The sequence below is a fragment of the Vigna umbellata genome, chromosome 1, assembly GCF_029865625.1.
Source record: "Vigna umbellata cultivar VRB3 chromosome 1, Vumbellata_1.0, whole genome shotgun sequence".
Classification (NCBI taxonomy): domain Eukaryota; kingdom Viridiplantae; phylum Streptophyta; class Magnoliopsida; order Fabales; family Fabaceae; genus Vigna; species Vigna umbellata.
This window is the reverse complement of record NC_142165.1, coordinates 39,616,830-39,636,665: the sequence shown is the minus strand read 5'-3', so window position 1 is coordinate 39,636,665 and position 19,836 is coordinate 39,616,830. Positions and strand designations below refer to the sequence as shown.

The window sequence follows — 19,836 nt, the reverse complement described above, 5'->3', positions numbered from 1 at the left end:
GATTAACTGTATACGTGGATGGGAGAGATAATGTGAAAATCCCATTTGTATCTTGCTGTCTAACACAACCAAATTTAAATGAAATACTATCCCTGACAATAAATATATATCTCATTCTTCCTAATCAAAAAATGTTAATAGGGTATATGATAAAAAAAAGAAATGAACAACAACGAGATATGTAGAGGCAATACCTCTACAATTCTTCCTTTAGGAAGACCACCACCTAAAGCACAGTCCAAGGTCAAACAACCACTGGGAAAAGTTTCACTGCAAACATTCAAGATGAAATACAAAATCTGTCATGCCGTTTGATTCACAGAAAATAATGACAGGGTATATAAACTGATGTTTCTCAACAATTTAGGTGAGGTAGAAAACATATATGTGGAGAAAATGCATACACCAAAGCTCCACCAGCACTGCCCAGTCTTGTAACACTTCCCTTAAACGGATGTCGACATCCGTTTTGCCTTAAACGGATGTTGACATCCGTTGAAGGATGTCATCCGTCCATAGGCAGTGTTCCTTTTACGTTTCGTTTTTATTTTATTTGTTTATTTTATTTACAGTAATTTATATTTAAATTTATAATTTTAAATGTTATATATGGTTAGTTTTTAAACGTAATAATTTTGTTAAAATATGAATTTGTTAAAATATGAATTTGTTATAGGTGGAGAAGAAGCTTAACGGAAGAGAGAAAGGTAAACGAAAATGGAAGAGAGGAAGAGGTGCAGAGGGAAGTAAATCAGAAGTTTTAAATAAATTAAAATATTAAAATAATAAAAATAAAAAATTTTAACTTTTGAGGATATAATTGTCATTTTAGAAGGATATAATTGGCATTTTAGAAAATTGGGGAGGTGGAGGAAGAGACTTGTGGGGGTGGAGGGAGTAACACCCTAGTCCGATTAGTTACAAGGAGCAATGATGGGCTCGTTTTGGTAAATTGGGCCCAATATCGTTTGCTAGGAGAACACCCATGCATAGTTATTCGATGCGAAATTCTATTGGAGGAAATTTGGTAGTGTAAACGATTGCTTTCGCATTAGGTATCATTCACAATAATTTGTGCGACGAATTCATTTGATTCACTTTTGATTTATTGTTGAAATGTCATTCGTTTTCTGTGTTTGCAAAGGATGGCTTCAATAATTGAACAGCGCTATTGTTGGCATTGATGTTTTTCATTGATATGATTGGAAAAGTCAAAATTAAAAGACACGGTTGAAATAACGACGAAATGCACATTAAAAGCAATTAACATGCCCATAAATACGATTTCAAAAATTCCGACCAACACCAATAAAACTGGTGAAGCAAGCAGGGGAATACAATCACGTTAACTTTTTTTCAAGTAATCATCATCTTGTAGAGTCATTCAAATCATTAAATATTATGAAAAAGAAAATAGTACGTTTGATCGATGCATTTAACATTTCAGCACCAGCGAGAGTTCCATTTATTTTTAAAAATATATTTCGAGAATTGGTTTTCGATTTAAAGATGATTGTTGAATTGGGTAAATCACATACCTATATTAAGCTTTTCAATTCATCCAAAAGCAACTTAAGTTTAATCAAATTTACTGATAAATTTTATTTATTATGTATCGAGTTTCTGTTAATCATAAATTTATATTGAAACCTGTAAACATAAATATGCATTGAAAATATACTTTACTGTATTTATTATAAATTTAAAATTTTACTGTAATTTTTATCGATTAAATTACTGATTTTGAGTGTTGGTTTACCTTCTATATGAGATTTTCTACCCTCACACTGTAACGAATTTAAACATTCTCCATTTGTTTAGAGTTCATAAAGAGATGTGAATTGTTTCATTTCAAAAGCACGCAAGAAAAAACATTAGCGTTGATATGGATATAGTTTTTGCAAGCATCGCCCTCGCTAATTTGGACATTTATACTTTTGTACGATTCCCGATGACGTTGTGCCCGTGAGCACAGTATTCTGTTCAAGATATATGAGCATCGTGTTCTTCTAGTTTAATCGTGTTTTATATACGAAAGAGCTTATGATTTCGTGGATTCAAGTGTCACAACAACACAGCCACACGTGATTGAATCGATTCCATGATTGTGAAAACTGATCCCTTTTTCGAAGAACTTGATAATTATCTGTGAGCAGAATCCACATGGTGAGGCCCCATTGGAATGTGAAAATCAAAACACTTATCTATCCCAATCCCATCAAAGTATAAAGTTCCCTAAAGGTAAAATTTTCAGACAGATGTGTTAGAAACAAAAACAAAATGATAAAAAAGTCCGAATGGACTAGACAGAGGATAAAACAAAGGAAAACCAGAAAATGCCAAAGTTGTTCATGTTGACCCAAAAATCTGCATATTCCACCACAAACCATCAGCAGCGGCAGACACTGGTTAACCCCAATTGAATGATAGTACTAATAATATAATATACATAATCTTTAACAGTATTGGGTAGCAGAAAAAAGAAAGAAAACCGATCGATCGAAATTCCAGCACCAAAGTTACAAAAGAGAACAAAGCATTGATTGATCGTTTGTTTGTGTCTAAAAGTCAAGAGGTTTGTGTTAAACCTTTGTCTTCCTCCTTGGTACTATTATTACCGTGGAAGATGTGGTTGGTGTCGTTGTTGGTGTTGTTACTACCACTACTACTACTCAAGTACCTGCAGAGAACCTTACATTTCACTGCACTGCCATAGACATAAAACCCTGGCGTAACCATTATTCTGACCACACTAGGGACCAACTTTGAAGCCTTGTCCCCACCCATATCTTCCATGTAAACCGAATCAAAGCTAACCCCTTTGTCCACTCTGAAGATTGGCAGACTGGGGTGCACCGAGTTTGCCAGCAAGTGCACCATCCACACGCTCTTCGAGGCCCCAAAGAAGGCCTGCAACAGGGGTTCGGGCCAGGCACGGTTCCAACCCAACATCGCAACAATCTCGCTCATTTTCCTATCACAGAACCTGCTGAACTCTTCGCTGAAGTGCCTCGTTCCCTTGCTCAGAACCTCCTCCCACGTCAACCCCTGAAGCATGTTGAAGCACCGGAAACTCTCCTCGCACCGTTCAACCGGGTTCAGCACCGCGTTGCAGGCGTTCTTCTGGAACCCTATGGTTTCGAAGTCCTCGAAGAACGTTCTGTTGAGGAGGGCCTCCAGGTAGAAAAGCAGGCTTCTGGGGTTCTTTGAGAAGGAGATTTTCACGTCGTAAGGTTGGAGCAAAAACGATACTTTCTCGTACACCTTGCTTCCCATGTGCCTCAGTTGCATGGTCAAGGAACGAGAGAGAAGCTTAACGGACGATCTCGCTTCGGAAACCGACACCAAGAAGTGCTGAATCACCGCGTCCTGGTGAAGCGTTTGACTCTGTTTGAAGGGCGTGGGAGAAGAGACGGCGTTGGCGTTGGCGCATTGTTCGAGGCCGGATTTCAAGCTGTGGCAATAGAGTTCGAGCTTGTTGAGCTTCTTCTCGAGCTCCCCCATGGAATGCATGAGTCTGGAAGCTTCGAGAAGGGCCTCGTCCCGTTTCCTGGTGGCGTGGAGGAGCTTGTGAGAGAGTTCTGCCACCGCCATTTTCCACTGTTCCTCTCTGGAAGCCGGAAGAGGGTTGTGGTGCGACGACGACATGGGGCTCTTGCGGGTGAGTTTGGAGACGAGGGACCTGAAAATGCCATTGGGGCTGGCGAGGAGAGAGGACGATTGTTTTGTGTGGGAGGCATTGTGGTTGGCGGCGTGATCGAAGGGAAGTATGAAGATTTTGTCTCTGGAGTGTGGCCTGCACTTGTTGCAAGACACGGAGGAATCTTCGTCGGATTCGGATCTCTTTTTCTTGTGGGTGTTGGATTTAGTGTTGATAATGGGCGTGGGAGGATGGTGGTGGTGAGAGGGTGTGCTTCTGGTGTGCCTTGTTGTTTCTTCTCCGGCGAGTTCGTCGAATTCACGGTCCTCTTGAATCTGCAAGAAGAAAAAGGAATTTAGAAAATGAGAAGAAGGAGGAAGAAGGAGGAAGAAGAGAGAAGAAGGCACAGACGGGAGTGAAATGAGGTGATTTGGAGGAGGAAGCCATGAGAGTTTGTGTGAGAGAGAGAGAAGAGTGAGAGATTGAGCTAAGGTTGAAGAAGAAGAAGAAGAAGAATGTGGTGGTCCATGATATGAGAAACGAGTGAGAGATTAAAGATAACAATAATAAATAAGGGGTAATGAATGGAGTGAAGAGATTCAACTACTGCTATTTATTGAGAGTGCGGTGGATCACGAAACCACCAACCACGTCTCTGTCTTCTTGAGAGAGATAGCCTCAGTGCATGTGAACCTATTTATGACCTTCACTTCCTTCTTCTTAGTATGAAAATTCTACTGTATAGCTAAAATAAAAATAAAATGTTTGGATAGGGTAGAGAACGTTGTATAATGAAAATAAAATAAAAATATACATGTATAATGAAAGGAAAATGTGAGGCATTTAATGAGAGTGTGAGTGATGGGCCTCTCTAATAAATTCCATTACCAAATTCACTCTGCTCACTATAAATACTTACACTGTTCATTTATTTCTGAAATTCTCATTCACTTCTCTTGATTCATGTGATATACATATATATCACTCGATATAAAACAAAAACTCTTAATCTCAGTAACAATGGAGTCTCTGAAGGGAGGGAAGTACAACATTTTTTGCATTTAATATTCCTACATCAATCCTTAAATCAACAACCATGTCCCATGAAAAACTTAAAGCAATTACAAAAACACTGCATTGTTTTATATTTCATTGTTCATCTAATTAATACCATCTTAATTGAAGATAAAGTGTTTGTTAAAGATAAAAGAGTATGACTTCTAGTTTTTTTTTTCTGCTATTTTGAGTCAAGCAAATCTTGCTTCTACCTTTGTATTTTCTCTTTCTTTTGTACTGAGACTTTGGTACGAAACAAACGCACCATAAAAGAAGGATAGTTAAGATTGTTGGTGGTGAAGTGTGTGTGCAGATATTTTCACTTTCGATTCCGTTTTTATTTTATTTTTTGAACATTTTTTTTGTTCCTATTTATTATGTTCTCTCACAAAAAGCAGAAAAACATGTCTGTCCCAATAGAGACAAATGACAACCATTAGAAGAAGGCAAGGGCATAGATTAAGCACTGTAGCCAAACACCCAAGCCAACAAATTTCAAATCCCAAGACTTCACCTTTTGGTTTCAACACTGCTTTCAAACCATCCCAAAACAACTTCAATCAAAAGGGTAACAGTATGGAGGAGATTGGATGCCATTGCCATATCATGGGAGCATTTTTTTGTACTTTTACAAACACTTATCTTTTAGGTAACCATTCATCACGTGAGGTATGAATTTGAATTACTCTTCTGACAAAATGTATATATTAACGTCAAAATGACGACCCTTTATGGTTTCTACACAGAAAGTTTGAGCTTTTTTATCTAACTAATCGGAGATTTACTTGCCCATATGAAATGAAAAAGAAAATGCAAGTGTAATCAATCATACTAAACTCAAGTATAAAAGTCAGAGCCATTTGGTACTGTAAAAGGGATCTTACTTGTACATTCTGATTTTAATGAGCAGGAAAAGCTTTATCTATGTAGCTATTAGTGAGATATAGTGTTAGTGTAACCAAACATGTAGCTAGGCATTGGTGATAAATCACTCACTGCATGTACATGCCTAATTGAATAATCAGCCTACGGTTTAACAAAGAGGATGAAAGTGATGGTTAGGATTTAGGAGTAATGTGTAGATACTACTAAAAGAGAAACTAGTTGAAGTTGTGAACATGTAAGACTTTTCCCGTTGTGGTCGTAATATAAAGTATTATATTTGGATGTGATGGAGTGAAGGGCAAATTCCAAAGTTAAGGCATATTATAGATTCATAGGTTCACAGAAGCTACCTTCAACTGAAAGAAAAAGGTACTAAAAGCCAAAGGAAAGTGGCATTAAGTTGATAACTGTGACTTCGGTGTGTCGTTTTTACACGAGGATAGACAACTGTGCATGAAAGCAATAGATTGTGTCGTGACTCCTTCTATACTTATTATCACCATCAAGTGTATGGCCATTGTTTTACACTGCTTCAAATTCTGTGTAAGCAAATCTAACCCCTCAATCTGCTTTACACAGCTGTATTTGTTCTAAATATCTATATAAAGTCGTATCCTTCATTTTACGCCAAAAATGGATCAGCTTTCTAATATGCAGAAATCTATCTTCTACTTTGTATCATATTGTACATTATTTGAAAGTAAACGATCTTTTCCCATTGGTTAGTCTGTTTGTCTCACCACAAAAACTCACTACAATCTGAAATCTTGATTAAGGTCTTTCTTTTGATTGTTGTGAAACCCTGAAAACTTTCGTCAAAGAAATCTGTAACAAACAAAAAAGCCGACATTCCCTTTTGCATATTTTTTCTCCAATGATGTGTGAGATGGTTTAAATGTATATCAATGGTCATAATCAGCAGTCCTTTTCCTTATATTAGATTTGTGATACATCGAGAGTTACAAGCTGATAGTAGTATTTCTTTTTATGCATCTTGTTAATGACAGCATGTTCAGAATTCAAACATTACACACGGCAAAGGGTATTATAGTAAGGTTTGAATAACTCCAGTGTTCGACCACAAGTGTTGATGCACATAAAAAAGCATACAAACAGCACACGAGTCTCCTTATGGCGTGCATTGACCTGCACCAACGGGCACACAACGGAAAATCGTGACTCGGCAACTCATGCTTCGGTACCATCCAAAATTCTCAATTTTGACTTTTTATTTTATTTTATGTCTTTCCTAAGGCGGATTTCTGATGCTTTTATTTACTTTGTCCAGAGGAAGAGCCCCACGTATGGGACCATTTTTTAAATCAATTCCATCTACTCTTAACCAGAGAAGTTGAGACCAGCGGTCATGGTTGTTTAACTTTTATTTAATTTAGATGGAAAGAGGTTTTCGTACGAAAGAAGTAGCAGGGACTGTTTATGTAAGACCTCTTTGTTTTAAATCAGTGACATTAACTTCAATAGAATTACTTTTAGATCGTTCGGCGGTTATCAAAACTATTTTCAAGTAAAGCACCAGGACCACGATCTACATTGTTTTGAGATCATTTCAGCACCGATAGATTTCAAATACATTTGGTTACGGGTTTTTCTCGCCTTCGAGATTGTTTCTTTTAAACACAATTATAGAGAGAAAAATTAAATTTGAAGCATATAACCAATAACCAATAATTACCGTCAAATTTCCACCCAACACATTTAATCTAGATTACATAAATATGCGGTACTCTTTTAAGTATCATGTCCTAAAGGTTGACTACAAATATCAAAGGGAGAAAAAGGTGTGAAATAAGAAACAAACAAAAGCTTTGCAACTTCCTAAGAAGTTAGAAATGAGACCAATTTCAATCTTTTCCTTTGATTCCACTATGACAGTAGGGCCCATTCCTCTTTTTGGCAAAAGAATCGCACCAATAACAGTATTACTTGCTGGATCTTAAGGAAAGGAATCTTGAACACACGCTTTCGAGCTTATTAAAATGCCGTTTTGAGCCCATATCACTGAAGAAAATTGACAAGAATTTATGTATCAGGATTGACCTAAAATGCCATTCGACCAGCCAGCCTGCTTTCGAGTATCCTCTTGTCTATAGCTGCGTCAATGGAGCTCATCTGAAAAAAAATGATAATAATGATCAGCATGTAATCATGGACCCCAAATACAACAATAAACTGAATATTCTACAGCATGGTCTTATGCAAGAGATCCAAACTCTGCGAAAGAAGCTGACCTGTGCCAAGTCTGAATTCACTTGTTCCATAAAATAAATTGTAATGATGCTACGAATGGGCAAAAATCTGATGGGTAAGACCATTTTCCACCCAAAACCCCAAACTTTGGAATCAAGCAGGGAGGAGAAAGAATAGCATTGGTAAAACCAAACCCAATAAAATCATATATACATACTCTTTTATGGTGTACATATGCTGGGATGAAAGATCACGAAGTTGATTGTTTGCAGCAAGCTTCACAAATTATGTGGTGGTAATTATAATTAATTACCAAAAGAAAATAATACAGCACCTACTTGAATATTTAGATGCCCACAAGAATTGGAGCATAGCTTGTATTGCAGCCATTCAAAATAAAATAGCATGCACTACCCATTCAGTTTTGAAACAGGCGAGGACTGTCAAAATGATCCTATTTACTTTGCCATTTATTTTACTTTTAAAAAGGATTATAAATTTATTCAGAATGTACCTTTTTAAATAGGAAATAATGTCTAAACAACTGAATCTGAAAACAGGAAGCATAAAGCCTACTCATCTGGTTAGATGTGAAAGCAACTCCGTCTATTACAGAGGTAGTATGACTTACCTGGCTACTTTCATCATGCACCTGATATTTTGGCAAAGACATTCTTCTTTCCTCCTACAGTAACCAAACGTCACAACATTACCAACAAAGAAAATATTAAAACGGAACACAGATTTTATCAAGAACATAGCTTACCATGGACATTGCCTCGTCATCCCAAACTAAGTAGACTTCGTTGGTGGCAGGTTGAGAAGCAGGAGCTTTGTTTGCAATTACTGGGGGAGGCCCAATTGAAGGACCACCAGTATTTGGACCAGAAGCATAAGTGTGTGAATTACTTGCTGCTGCACCTATATAAGAAACAAATAGTGAGAAGGAAATGAAATCACTAGAATCACATAGGATTAATCTCTAGGGAGAAAAACTAAATCTCAATAAAAAAACCCTTGTTATAAAAAACCCTCCTGCAGTTCTGAATCAAGGTATCAGTCATAATTGTTCAAAGGAAAGAAAATACAAAGGTTACCTGGAACTCCTATAGCCTGGTAACTACTTGTTACAGAAGAGTGGGTACTCAAATGTGTATCAACAGGGACATTTGTAGACATCACTGGAGTAACTGATGGAACACTTGAGGGCAGAGGTGGAGCAGAATATGTTGAACTTTGGGTCGTTGTATGGTTGTTTCCAACAACAGGGAACAAAGGTTGTGAAACTGGGACCGGTGCAGATGTAAGCAATCCAGGAGGAGCAATCTGAGTTTGCAGTGCTGCTGGAGCAGTTGCTGGCAGTGGAGGCCTGACATTCTGCACAGGAAATAATGGCTGCTGTGTGTATGGGGCAGGAGGAGGAACTGAAACAGCTGGAGGTTGTGAAAACCATGGCTGTGGTCGAGGCGGAACCACCCAAGCATTTGGTGGCAGGGGTACAGCTGGATTATAACTATATCACAGGAATTAAGCATGTGAGCAATTTTTGTGCCACTGATAATTTTAAATAAGTAAAATATGCAAGATTTACAACTTCCTCCTTGCGAGTCAAAGAAGATGAATACAAATAGAGACATTAACATAGAGTAGTAACATACACTGGTGGAATTGCAGGCAAGGCTGATCGTGGAGGATATCCTGTACCCATAGGAGGTGGCCTCATTCCACCTACAAGCTGAGTTGGTGGAATATCAACCTTGGCTGCCTTTGATGGAACATCATCCTCTGCATTAAAAAAAAAATACAAATAATTGTGAGAAAGGAGATTAAACATTTTATGTTTCTTCCTGCCAACACTAACAATATTCATAGAATGTTGTGGCCTGAGTTTCGGAGAAATACTCCCATGACAACAAAACACAATCAAGAAACAAGAAATACATACAGCAGTCACAATATATATCTGGCATGATCTTACAACAAATTAAGCAAAACATGCTTTTATAAAAAATAGGGGTATGAAAGGGAGTCAACCTGGCTCACAAGTTTTGACTCATCACATCTTGGGCTAAAAATGAGTCAACGTAAGCAGTGAGCCAGAAATTTTGTAACCTGACTCAATTCACCATGGGTTGACTTATATAAACATATTTTGTTCTCCAAACTCAATTAGGTTCATTTTTTGGTGAGCAATGATTTCATAACGCGGCTCAATTCAACATAGGTTGGTAAGTCGACTAATATTTTGTTCTCTCAAGTTATTTTATATAGTTATAGTTATTGCAATACAATCAAATGGATTGACTCGACACATCTATTTATAATAGTAGATTTAAAGTGTTCACAATTTTAGCCAGCATCAGCATCATTATAAGGATAGTAAAGGAAAATCAAAGTGTCAACCAATATAATTGGGCAAACAAACAAATTAAGCTTTCAAACCAGTCAAACATTATTGAACGTAGGTGATTGAAAAATAACATAAGGTTGTTGTTGGTGACTTCCGGGTCAACCCACTTCTAACCCAATTCTCGCAGAACGAATTAAGTGAATTGCATTCACTTTCAGCCACAATTAAAAAATAGTATTTATTTTTTCCAACCAGACGCAGATCGATCCACAGCAGAGGGTTTTTGACACCTCTAATCCAAAAGGGTTAGTGGAAAAATAACACCCACTTCTCCGGCAAACACAACTGGTAGCTAATAAATCATATCATAAGCCAGATATGAGTGAAAAATACAAAAACCAAAAACAACTATACGCTTATGACAGAAGCCATCAGAGGATATTACCTTCTTCGCCATAATGTGCAGCCAAGATATCTGGTGGAATCCCCTGCATTCCATATATTTCAATATCTGTACTCTCTCTGCCAGGTTTTGCATTGGGCACCCTGATAAAGAATAAAAAAGGAAAATCAAAACAATAAATAACAAGGAGCAGAACAGTAATATTTTCTCAAATCGCATAAAATTTACCATCACCCACACTCTAAGAAGCAAATCTCTTGATTAAAGTACCCCCCTATCTTAACACCAAAATATCCATTCAGGGATAGATCATTAGAATTCAGCCGAAATCAAACCACCATACAGCCAATCAATCCCTCATATTCCTTAAACATAATCCAATCATAACATCTACTACATTTCTAGCAAGATGTAACAATAAGGCGATGGTTAGGGGTACAAATTACATTAACTCTCTTTCTTCCTTAAAGTGTGACTTACGCTATAATAAAAAAAAATGCAAAGCGGGAAAGAAAAAAGAGGGAAATAGTGATATACTTGGTGACCGATTCCTTGTGGACCTGGAGGACGTGAATGGCCATGCCGCTGGCAGTTGAGAGCTTCTTGTGGCAGACGTGACACTTGAAGTGCTTCGCTTTCTGATGCTGCACCAAGATCTTCTCGTCGTCGAATTCGCGATCGCAGTAGTAACACCACACTTTGGAGGAAACCCTCTTCTTCTTCTTCCCCATGATAGTGATTCCGATCACTCGATAATTGAGTTTGTGGCGAAGGTTGGAGCCCGAGGCCTGTGCCCTGCAATGGCAGGGAAGAGGAAGAAGAAGCTAGGGCACGGATTCAGAAGCCTAAAGTTTCAATGGCGGCCCGGTTTGAAGGAATTTGTGATGGAAGTTCACATAAGAAACAATCAAAATCAATGTGAGTGTCTTCAGTGGCCCAAGTGCAAGTGGCCCAAAAGTAATCTTATTCATTCACACACTTTTCTTATTGCACCCCATACTACTAAGTGTACCATAATACTAATAAAAAATATATAATTCTAATCGTTCTGACTTTAGTGAGAGATTTACTCGTCTTCGTTTTCATTTTAAATTATTAAAATATTTTTTATTTATTATAGTTAATATTAAGTTTTATTTAGTTCTTATAATTTATTTATAGAACATACATTTTATCATTTATCTATAGTTTTTATAATTATTTGATTTTTTATAATGTTACTTGATTTTTTTATATTTATACAATTATATATGTCAACACCCAATTTCGTCCGGGTAGGTAAAAAGGATAAAATGATGACTTTAATACAATATTTTTTGAAATGTTAGTTTAATATGGTAATGATTTGAATTAATATTATGCTAATAATTATAAACAATAATTAAAATAATATATTAACATAATTTGTTGCATCAGTTGTTTTTAAAGAGGAAAATATGATTTGTTTTCTGGTAACCATAACTATTTCTTTCCCTATTTTGTTTTATTGTCATTTAATTCACAATTAAAGCAATTCTTTCCCTATTTTGTTTTATTGTCATTTAATTCACAATTAAAGCAATTTTTTCACAATATTATAATGTGCGTATATAAATACGCACTCTGTCATAAAGAAAAAAAAGGAGAGAGGGGGAGAAATATTTTGAAATAACAGAGATAATATAGAGAAAACTAAGCTCTCAGATTGGAGGAACTCTGCCAAAAGGGATCACCAAGGAGAACTAGGGGAATAGTGAAAGCTAAAAAGGTATGTCGCCTCTGCAACATTCTTTTTTTTTTCTCTTTTTAGTGTAATCTGAAGTTTTTTTTATCTAAACACAAATAATGTTTTTTAAATCATAATTTTTTTATAAGTATGTGTCGACCTATGGCCGGTTTCTTTATTTTTTCCCACCATTTTTAAATAAATTTAAAAAATACAAAAAATCTTCAAAACCAGAAAAAAGATGTCAATCTTGATAAACTAAATCTTTTTCGGATTCACTTGTCAAAAATCTTTTCCTAGATAAAGAACTACGTGATCCCTGATTGTCCATTATAAATGGATGTAAGTAGGAGCAAGGTCAATTCTTGTCGGGTTCATAAAACAAAAAATATTTTTTTTGTCTTTTAATAGTTTCTTTATATTATTTTTTTTAGAAAAAATTAAACATTTAAAAAAAATAAAGTCGTGATCCCGGTTGCGTTAATATATATATATATATATATATATATATATATATATATATATATATATATATATATATATATATATATATATAAACAGTGTAAAACATATATCATACTAACCAAAATCAAGTCGATAATATCCAATTCAAAACTAAATTGAAAAAAGAATATAAAAAATTTAAGAAAAAATATAAGTTAAAAAACTTATTGTTTTTAAGTAAAATATAAAATTTTATAATGGTTAATAACTTTTTTCTTGTAAATTAAGAATGTTAATACAGTAAAAGAAATTTAATATAAATATAATATATTTTCTCATAAAATATTTGAAATTTTGTGTTAAAATATTCTCTAAAAAGCTGTATATTTTCTTAGAGTAATAATGTGGACTAACATACATAAATAGTGCATGGATGTTCATGTTGGAAGTAGGAAAGGAAAAAAGGTGCATCGATGTCTGCATTCATTTTGAGGCTATGTATAAGTATTATGCTTTGCAGCTTCCATCAATTATTTCTAACCTAATGATATTGTTCTGTCTTTAATAGTTCCCATCATAAAAGATATGAATATCATTCTCTAACTTTCGGCACAATTAATGGTCACCATAATCTTATTGGAGCTTATGATTAATCATCAACCAGATTTTGTGTGCTAAACCATCATGTTCACTAATTTCTCTATTCTTTTTAGAAAATGTTATAGTCAAACTAATGCAAAAGCAAAAATTAAATTTTGGTTTAAATTTGTCTTTATTCTTTGAAATTTGAGTTCTGTTTTTATTTTTGAAATTTAAAATTATTTAAAAAAAGGACTATAGAAATGATGTATTTTGTGATATGATAGAACATTCTGGTTTTAGTTTTGTTTAATAAGTGAGTACAGTTCAACATTAACAGGAATTATCACGTGACTCCTATGTATGACGAAGAGATAACGCAAATTCATTGTCAATAAATACTGATTAGAAACCTCTAACCAGGCTGACAGCAAGGCCTAAATGCTAATTATTCTTTTTCTGTGCCATTAATTATTGTGTGCCATCACTTTCTGATTCCTCCAAAATGGAAATTGCTTAGAGGTAGAGTGTGTTAATTTAGAATTTTATTTCAACGTTAAACATGTTTTTAATCTATAAATTTAGATATAAAATAGATTTTTTTATTAAAACTTTAATATATTTTTATTTTAAAACTTTAAAAATAAGTAGAATAGTTATTTTATTTAAGATGTTATTTTTATACTAATGATTGTTGGATGAATCATACACAGAGTAACAACATGATATTGATAAATTTAACCTATATCACTTTAAGATAAAATGTGATTATGATCATTTAAGTCATAATTATAAATATAAGTTTATGCATCAAATGAAAATTTGAGATAAAAATGTAAGTAATAACATTTAATACACATTAAGTGTTACAATCACAATATTGTTATTGATTTTGATGTTAGAGTGTCCTATGCAGATAATTTTAAGTTTAACTAAACTCACTAATAAGACAAACTCTGAAGTAAAAACAAACATTTGGACTTTCAAAACATTCTTTATATTGTGACACGACCTCAACTCCATATCCCATAAACAATATTTGAAGTTGGTATTTGAACTTATACTTATGAAATGGTGAAAAAGATAAGTCAAATTCTCATACATTAATTGATTAATAATAATACTTTGATACGGTTATTCACTTTGATACTCAAATGACACGCTCTGAATCACAATAATAACTTTATTCAACCAATCATATTACATCATTTTTCAAATTAATAACATGTTATTGTATGAAATGAAGTATTTAACACGTTGATGTATGAAGATAGTGGTACTCCCAATTGATTCGAGTTCCAACTTCACAAGTGAAAATATATTTAACTCCTGTTTCGGTTAATGAAAAAGAAGTGACTGTAGTGTGTAAGAGAGAGGTTGAATTTGGTGTAAAAGTTCTTATGTGCAGTGCAGACAATTAATGATAATCTTAAAAATATGCTTTTTTTTACTTCACAAGGCAATCAACCATATAGAAATAGCAGGCGGAGCCTAGGCATTAATAACAAAATTTGCATATCCAGGGAAATTTATGTCACCGTGTAGCTGTATGGCCCAGAAACTCTTTTGTTTTGCATAACCCAAGACGTGGTCCAAAACAAGGTAGAGAGTGAAAAAATGTCTAAGAATCATTTTCATTTGTCTCCTAGCTTTTGTTCATTCACCCTTTCATATCCCATTTTCTCATGCATTTTGCATATTTCAAGGTCATTTATAATCTCTACGTCGCCTTTTGGAAACTTTTCACATATAATAAAGTAATAAAATTTTGGTGACAAATTCTTGAAGGAGAACACACCATCATGTGGGTCAAGGGTCATTTTTTTGGAACTAACATGGGTCGTTTTATTTTAAGACAGAGAGGTTTAGTCTAATACACTCATGAAAGGGAAAAAAATACCAAAGAGGAAAGTGGCTGCAATATCATGTTGTTTGCACCAAGAACGGTGATGTATCACAGATACCAAGTTTTAGTTCCTTCAAACATAATACAGAGCCATTTGCTGTCATTTTGCAATTCTGCACAGAATATTTCACAATGACTCTTAGCTCAAATTGCTGTCATTTGACTCTCAGCTCCAATTATTGATATATTCTTCACTGAAGTTTTTCTAGGAACAAAGAAACAATTTTTCTGACCTTGAGAATTGAAAAACTATTCAAACAAGAATGCAGTACTGATCTGCATGGACTTACAGCTAGGAAGCTTTACAAGGAAGACATTCTTGGGGTCAAAATTCAAGGCTGTTCACATGATCAATCAGAATGCCTACACTTCTATATGAAAGGCAAACATATGTATGCTATAATCCCAATACACCTATGGTTTTGGACCTGCTGATTTTTGTGTTGGAGAGTGGGAACCTTTTTAATGCTGTCCTTCTGTATTAATAATTGAAAATTTATTTATTAATTAATAAAAAAAATTTAACTTTTGTGTCAGTACTACTGTAGACTAGTCTGACTTTGTTAGTATGCAAGATATTTCATATTTGATTAAACTAAAGCATGGTAATCTAATAAGTAACATTTTCCCATTTGGCCCCAACTAGACTCCAAATGGAGTGTGAGAGAGAGGAAAGGATGTTCAACTTTTCTTTTGATAAGTAGCATCAGTTTAGCTTGAAAAGCACAAAAAGAAACAAAAGCAAGTCACAGATTCCATTGTGTGGCATGAGGGCTGAGGCTACTGATTGAAAAATATAGCATATGCCCACAATTGCAGCAAGACAAAGCAGAGCCCACCTAACAACCCAAGAAGAAAAGGGCACCCCACAAATTAAAATTCATTATTTCAAACCAATAAATAATAATCATTCAAAACACATTCCTCTCACAAGCCCCTTCAAGTTTCATTCTATTCCTTCTCTCTCTCTCTCTCTCAACCATGCCTGTTGTCACAAACAGAACAACACCTACAGTGGCAGAGCACATCAAATGGAGAAGACCCAGAAACCAATTCAACCATCAACACCACCACCCCATTCCAGAATCAGATCCAAACCCTCAAATCCCTTCCATAATCCAATCAACTAGGGGCAAGTCCACCATATCCTCCCTGCTCCTCTCCACTTTCTCCAACAATACCCCCTCCTCCAATAATGACAGCCCCACCATCAATGCCACTGCCCAAAGCAAGAAAAAAACCAACTTTTCCGCAGCAACGTTCAGAGGGCTGGGGTGCACCGCCGGCGCGTCACAGCAGGTGTCGGTGCCGGCGGTGATTCGCTCCTCCGCCGATTGGCAAGGGAAGAAAACAAGAAAGAAGAAGCACAAGAGGACCACCAACGGCGGCAAGAACAAGACTTTCCATGGCGGGATTCTGGAGGGTTCCAATCCTGGGTGTGTGGATTTTCAAGATGTTTGGTGTGGCCCTGGCATTGGGTTCTCAGCAGATGCTGCTGCCTCTGTTGATTGTGTTGTGGCCCGGAAGAATGTATCTGCCAGAGGGAAAATTGATGTGGATAAGATTACTCACAGGGAGGTATTCTCATTTCCTCAATGTCTGATATTTTTTTCAGTGATTTGGTGCCCAAATCTGTTGAAATAGCCTTTTCTTTCATCTGCCTCTTCTTGATGTTACTCTTCAACTCAGAACAATGTTTGCTTTCTATGAACAACCTGCATTAATGTTTATTTTTCCGTTTTTAACCCCAACAAAATGATCTTTTGCAAGCATTAACAATTCCTTTCTTGATTGGTAATTTCCTTAGGTTCTGTTTATCAATGAAATGATAGCAAGAAAGTAGAAAAAAAATCATTTGTTTGTGCATTGATGAAGATCTTTCTACCAGCCCTTCGAAATCCCGTGCTACTTTTTTTTGCTATGTTTAAATTTCTATGAAATATATCCAAGACCAAGTATAAAAAAAGTATTTTTTGTGTATGGGCCTGAAGTCTTTGATCGTTTTCATGTAGGGCTGTTTTTTTGTTTTCTTTTTGCAGTGCATGTGATCTCTGATCATCTTATCTATACTTTTATTCCTTCTATATTAAAACAATTCTTTATAGTACAAACTAACTCATTTAAAGCTTTTAAAATTATGAAATTATACATAACTATCCTTTGACCCTATTATTAATCCATTAATGTTTCTTTCCTTTCATGTTTCATGCGGAGATAACAAGGAATAATGATTACGGGCAACCAAGAAAATGGCTTGTTATTTTTACAAATAATTATTTTGGTTATTAATAGGTATTGGTACCCTTTGAGAACGCGTGGTAGTTAAGTTACAGATGGAAGAAAGAGGAGTTGATTGATTGGATTGGTGTTGAGTGGGAAACAACGATCCGTAATTTATGCGTTTAGATAGACACGTGAATGATTAGTTGGGATTTTCCTTTGAGTTCTGTTTCGTCATAATTTATGTTTCACAATGTTTTGACGTGATTTCGAGCTAACGAACACTGCCTCATCATTAAATATATATTGACAGCGATCATCGTATGTGGGAAGGCGCACAGAAACCTTCACTTTTCTGGACACTGATTCTGACATTTTCACGCCACGCTCTGCCTCTGACTCTTATGGAACTGCAACATACTATCGTCATGTTAGAGATCCTTCCTCTGATGGTTTTGCTGAGGTTGCCTCTAATATACATATACCCTTTTTACTATCTTCCTGTCACTAATCATAAGTTCATGCTTAGTATGGTTGAATGTGTTTCATACCATTTATATGATTTGTTCTTGTAAAAAGATCGTGATTTATTCTTTTTTTTTTTAATAACGTGTTTAAATATGGAATTAGTAATTCAAATTGTTTACTCTGTGGATAGGACTTGCATGTGCTGGCTGGCTGCAAAGTTAGAAAACTGAATTTTGACTTTCCTTGAAGTGAACGTGTCATGCTTTTAACTGTAAATACATAAACTTGTTGTTTTTGCTGCCAAGAATGAAGTTCTTTTGTATTCAATATGTGGACTTAGAATCTGATGGTATGTTTTGTGTTAGGCTGCTCGATTATTTCGAGTACAGTGAGATGGTGAAAAATTGCTCTGTAAATGGTGCGGTGTGCATAGTGACTGCTTTGTGTTGGTAGAAAGTTAAGACAGCACATTTCACTCAAATTAAACGATAAATGAATATACTTGCATTTGTGACACTTGTTTTAATGTCTATCACTCTTTTATGTTTGTATTATCAGATTGTTAGGGGAAGTCATTATTTGATAAAGAATGCATGTGTATTTCGCCTTGTGTTATATCCAATCATGTCTTTGCATAGATTTTTTTTGCAGTCGAGCTAATATTGCATATCTTGATTTTTACTGGCAATTTGAAGATAATGATGCTTCAAGGGAGTCTACTAATGGGTGGACAACTAAATTCACACGATCAATATAGAGACTGGAGACTTGATGTTGATAACATGTCCTATGAGGTTAGTTATTTCTCAAGCATAGCTGTCCATTTCCTTTTGCAATATTCTATTTTCAAGCTATGGACATTGTTTTACTCTGGTCAATACATGCGGTTTGTGTTTGATAGCAATTGCTTGAGCTTGGTGAGAGAATTGGTCATGTGAACACTGGACTTAAGGAAGATGAGATGGGACGGAACATAAGGAAAGCCAGGCTTCAATTTTGGGATGATACATCAAAGCATCAAATAGATAAAGAGTGCAGCATTTGTCAGGTAAGTTTTGAAATTGAGTTAAATTTCTGATCATAGCAGTTTCTTACATTGTTTTTCTTCTAGGTATTGTGTGCAAAATAGATATCTTCTTAAGTTTTGTTTGAATGATTGAGTAATGGATTGAATATTTTTCTGTTGTCCAATCACAACAAATTGTCATGTATGATAGAGTTGTTGACTTTTGCAATAACTATTTTAGTAATCATACCAACAATGACTTCTGATTAGTTGATAACATAAATTTTTTACATTGAGAGTGTGCATTCTTGTTCAGGAGGAGTATGAAGCAGGTGATGAGCTGGGGAGGCTAAATTGTGAACACAGTTATCACTTTCAGTGTATAAAACAATGGGTTTCACAGAAAAACTTCTGCCCAGTATGTAAGCAGCAAGTTGCAGCACGACATTGAGTGACACAATCCTACTGTTTTTTTGGAAAGCTTCCATCTATAGATTTGTGTATAGTTTTTCATATCCAATACAAGCAAGAATTTTCATTCTTTGCTGTCATTTATCACTTCATATTTCAAAACTTAAGCATATCTTATCCTCTGTGAGGAGGCGGCAATTATATGATATTGAGTAAAGGTTTTTGAATTCGGTTGAGAGTTGAGACCTTTGCATATTAGAGGCAAGAGTGGCCTTGCCTAAGTGCACTTTTCTTTTGGTTTTCAATGGAGTTGTGTCTGTTACAAATTAGGATATTTCTATTTTGAATGCTTGTCCTCAACTATACCCCTTTGGGTCATGTGGAGATAGATTTTGTTGTTAGTGGCTGTATCTTTAATCTCTATACAAAATTTAAAAAATGTTCAATCTCTATAAACATTTTTACATGTTTACTTTGTATGAAATAATAGCCATGCATTCTCCACCCCTAACTAAGCAAAAGATGTTAACATTGTTAGTATGAAAAAGAAAAAAA

General features: G+C 35.2%; 3 protein-coding genes across 3 annotated transcripts; 1 reads left to right on the top strand and 2 right to left on the bottom strand.

Moving 5' to 3' along the window:
- Positions 1 to 2,337: 2,337 nt before the first annotated feature.
- LOC124821130 (cyclin-dependent kinase-like protein) lies at positions 2,338 to 4,235 on the bottom strand. Its single transcript, XM_047292971.2, has 2 exons — positions 4,052 to 4,235; positions 2,338 to 3,975 (listed from the first exon to the last, which is right to left on the bottom strand). Exons 1-2 carry the CDS (start codon positions 4,085 to 4,087, stop codon positions 2,569 to 2,571), a joined length of 1,443 nt encoding a protein of 480 aa, XP_047148927.1. The 5' UTR covers positions 4,088 to 4,235; the 3' UTR covers positions 2,338 to 2,568.
- A 3,018-nt stretch (positions 4,236 to 7,253) lies between these two features.
- Positions 7,254 to 11,415, bottom strand: SUF4 (zinc finger (C2H2 type) family protein). The gene is made up of 7 exons (XM_047293013.2): positions 11,080 to 11,415; positions 10,585 to 10,685; positions 9,448 to 9,574; positions 8,887 to 9,302; positions 8,556 to 8,710; positions 8,421 to 8,474; positions 7,254 to 7,711 (listed from the first exon to the last, which is right to left on the bottom strand). Exons 1-7 carry the CDS (start codon positions 11,271 to 11,273, stop codon positions 7,640 to 7,642), a joined length of 1,119 nt encoding a protein of 372 aa, XP_047148969.2. The 5' UTR covers positions 11,274 to 11,415; the 3' UTR covers positions 7,254 to 7,639.
- Positions 11,416 to 16,039: 4,624 nt separating this feature from the next.
- On the top strand, positions 16,040 to 19,691 carry LOC124831997 (RING/U-box superfamily protein). The gene is made up of 5 exons (XM_047306100.2): positions 16,040 to 16,754; positions 17,710 to 17,859; positions 18,560 to 18,658; positions 18,766 to 18,912; positions 19,187 to 19,691. The coding sequence occupies exons 1-5, from the start codon at positions 16,158 to 16,160 to the stop codon at positions 19,319 to 19,321; spliced, it is 1,128 nt and encodes a 375-aa protein (XP_047162056.2). The 5' UTR covers positions 16,040 to 16,157; the 3' UTR covers positions 19,322 to 19,691.
- The last annotated feature ends 145 nt before the right edge of the window (positions 19,692 to 19,836 follow it).

Excerpts from the sequence above, each read along its gene's own strand:
- LOC124831997 (XM_047306100.2), top strand. The coding sequence starts at position 16,158 with ATGCCTGTTGTCACAAACAGAACAACACCTACAGTGGCAGAGCACATC. Across the intron at positions 17,860-18,559 it reads CCTCTGATGGTTTTGCTGAG|ATAATGATGCTTCAAGGGAG; the intron begins GTTGCCTCTAAT and ends GGCAATTTGAAG. Across the intron at positions 18,913-19,186 it reads AAGAGTGCAGCATTTGTCAG|GAGGAGTATGAAGCAGGTGA; the intron begins GTAAGTTTTGAA and ends ATTCTTGTTCAG.
- LOC124821130 (XM_047292971.2), bottom strand. The coding sequence starts at position 4,087 with ATGGCTTCCTCCTCCAAATCACCTCATTTCACTCCC. Across the intron at positions 3,976-4,051 it reads AATCACCTCATTTCACTCCC|ATTCAAGAGGACCGTGAATT; the intron begins GTCTGTGCCTTC and ends TTCTTCTTGCAG.
- SUF4 (XM_047293013.2), bottom strand. The coding sequence starts at position 11,273 with ATGGGGAAGAAGAAGAAGAGGGTTTCCTCCAAAGTGTGGTGTTACTAC. Across the intron at positions 9,575-10,584 it reads TGCACATTATGGCGAAGAAG|AGGATGATGTTCCATCAAAG; the intron begins GTAATATCCTCT and ends TTTTTAATGCAG. Across the intron at positions 8,711-8,886 it reads CCAGGCTATAGGAGTTCCAG|GTGCAGCAGCAAGTAATTCA; the intron begins GTAACCTTTGTA and ends TTTCTTATATAG.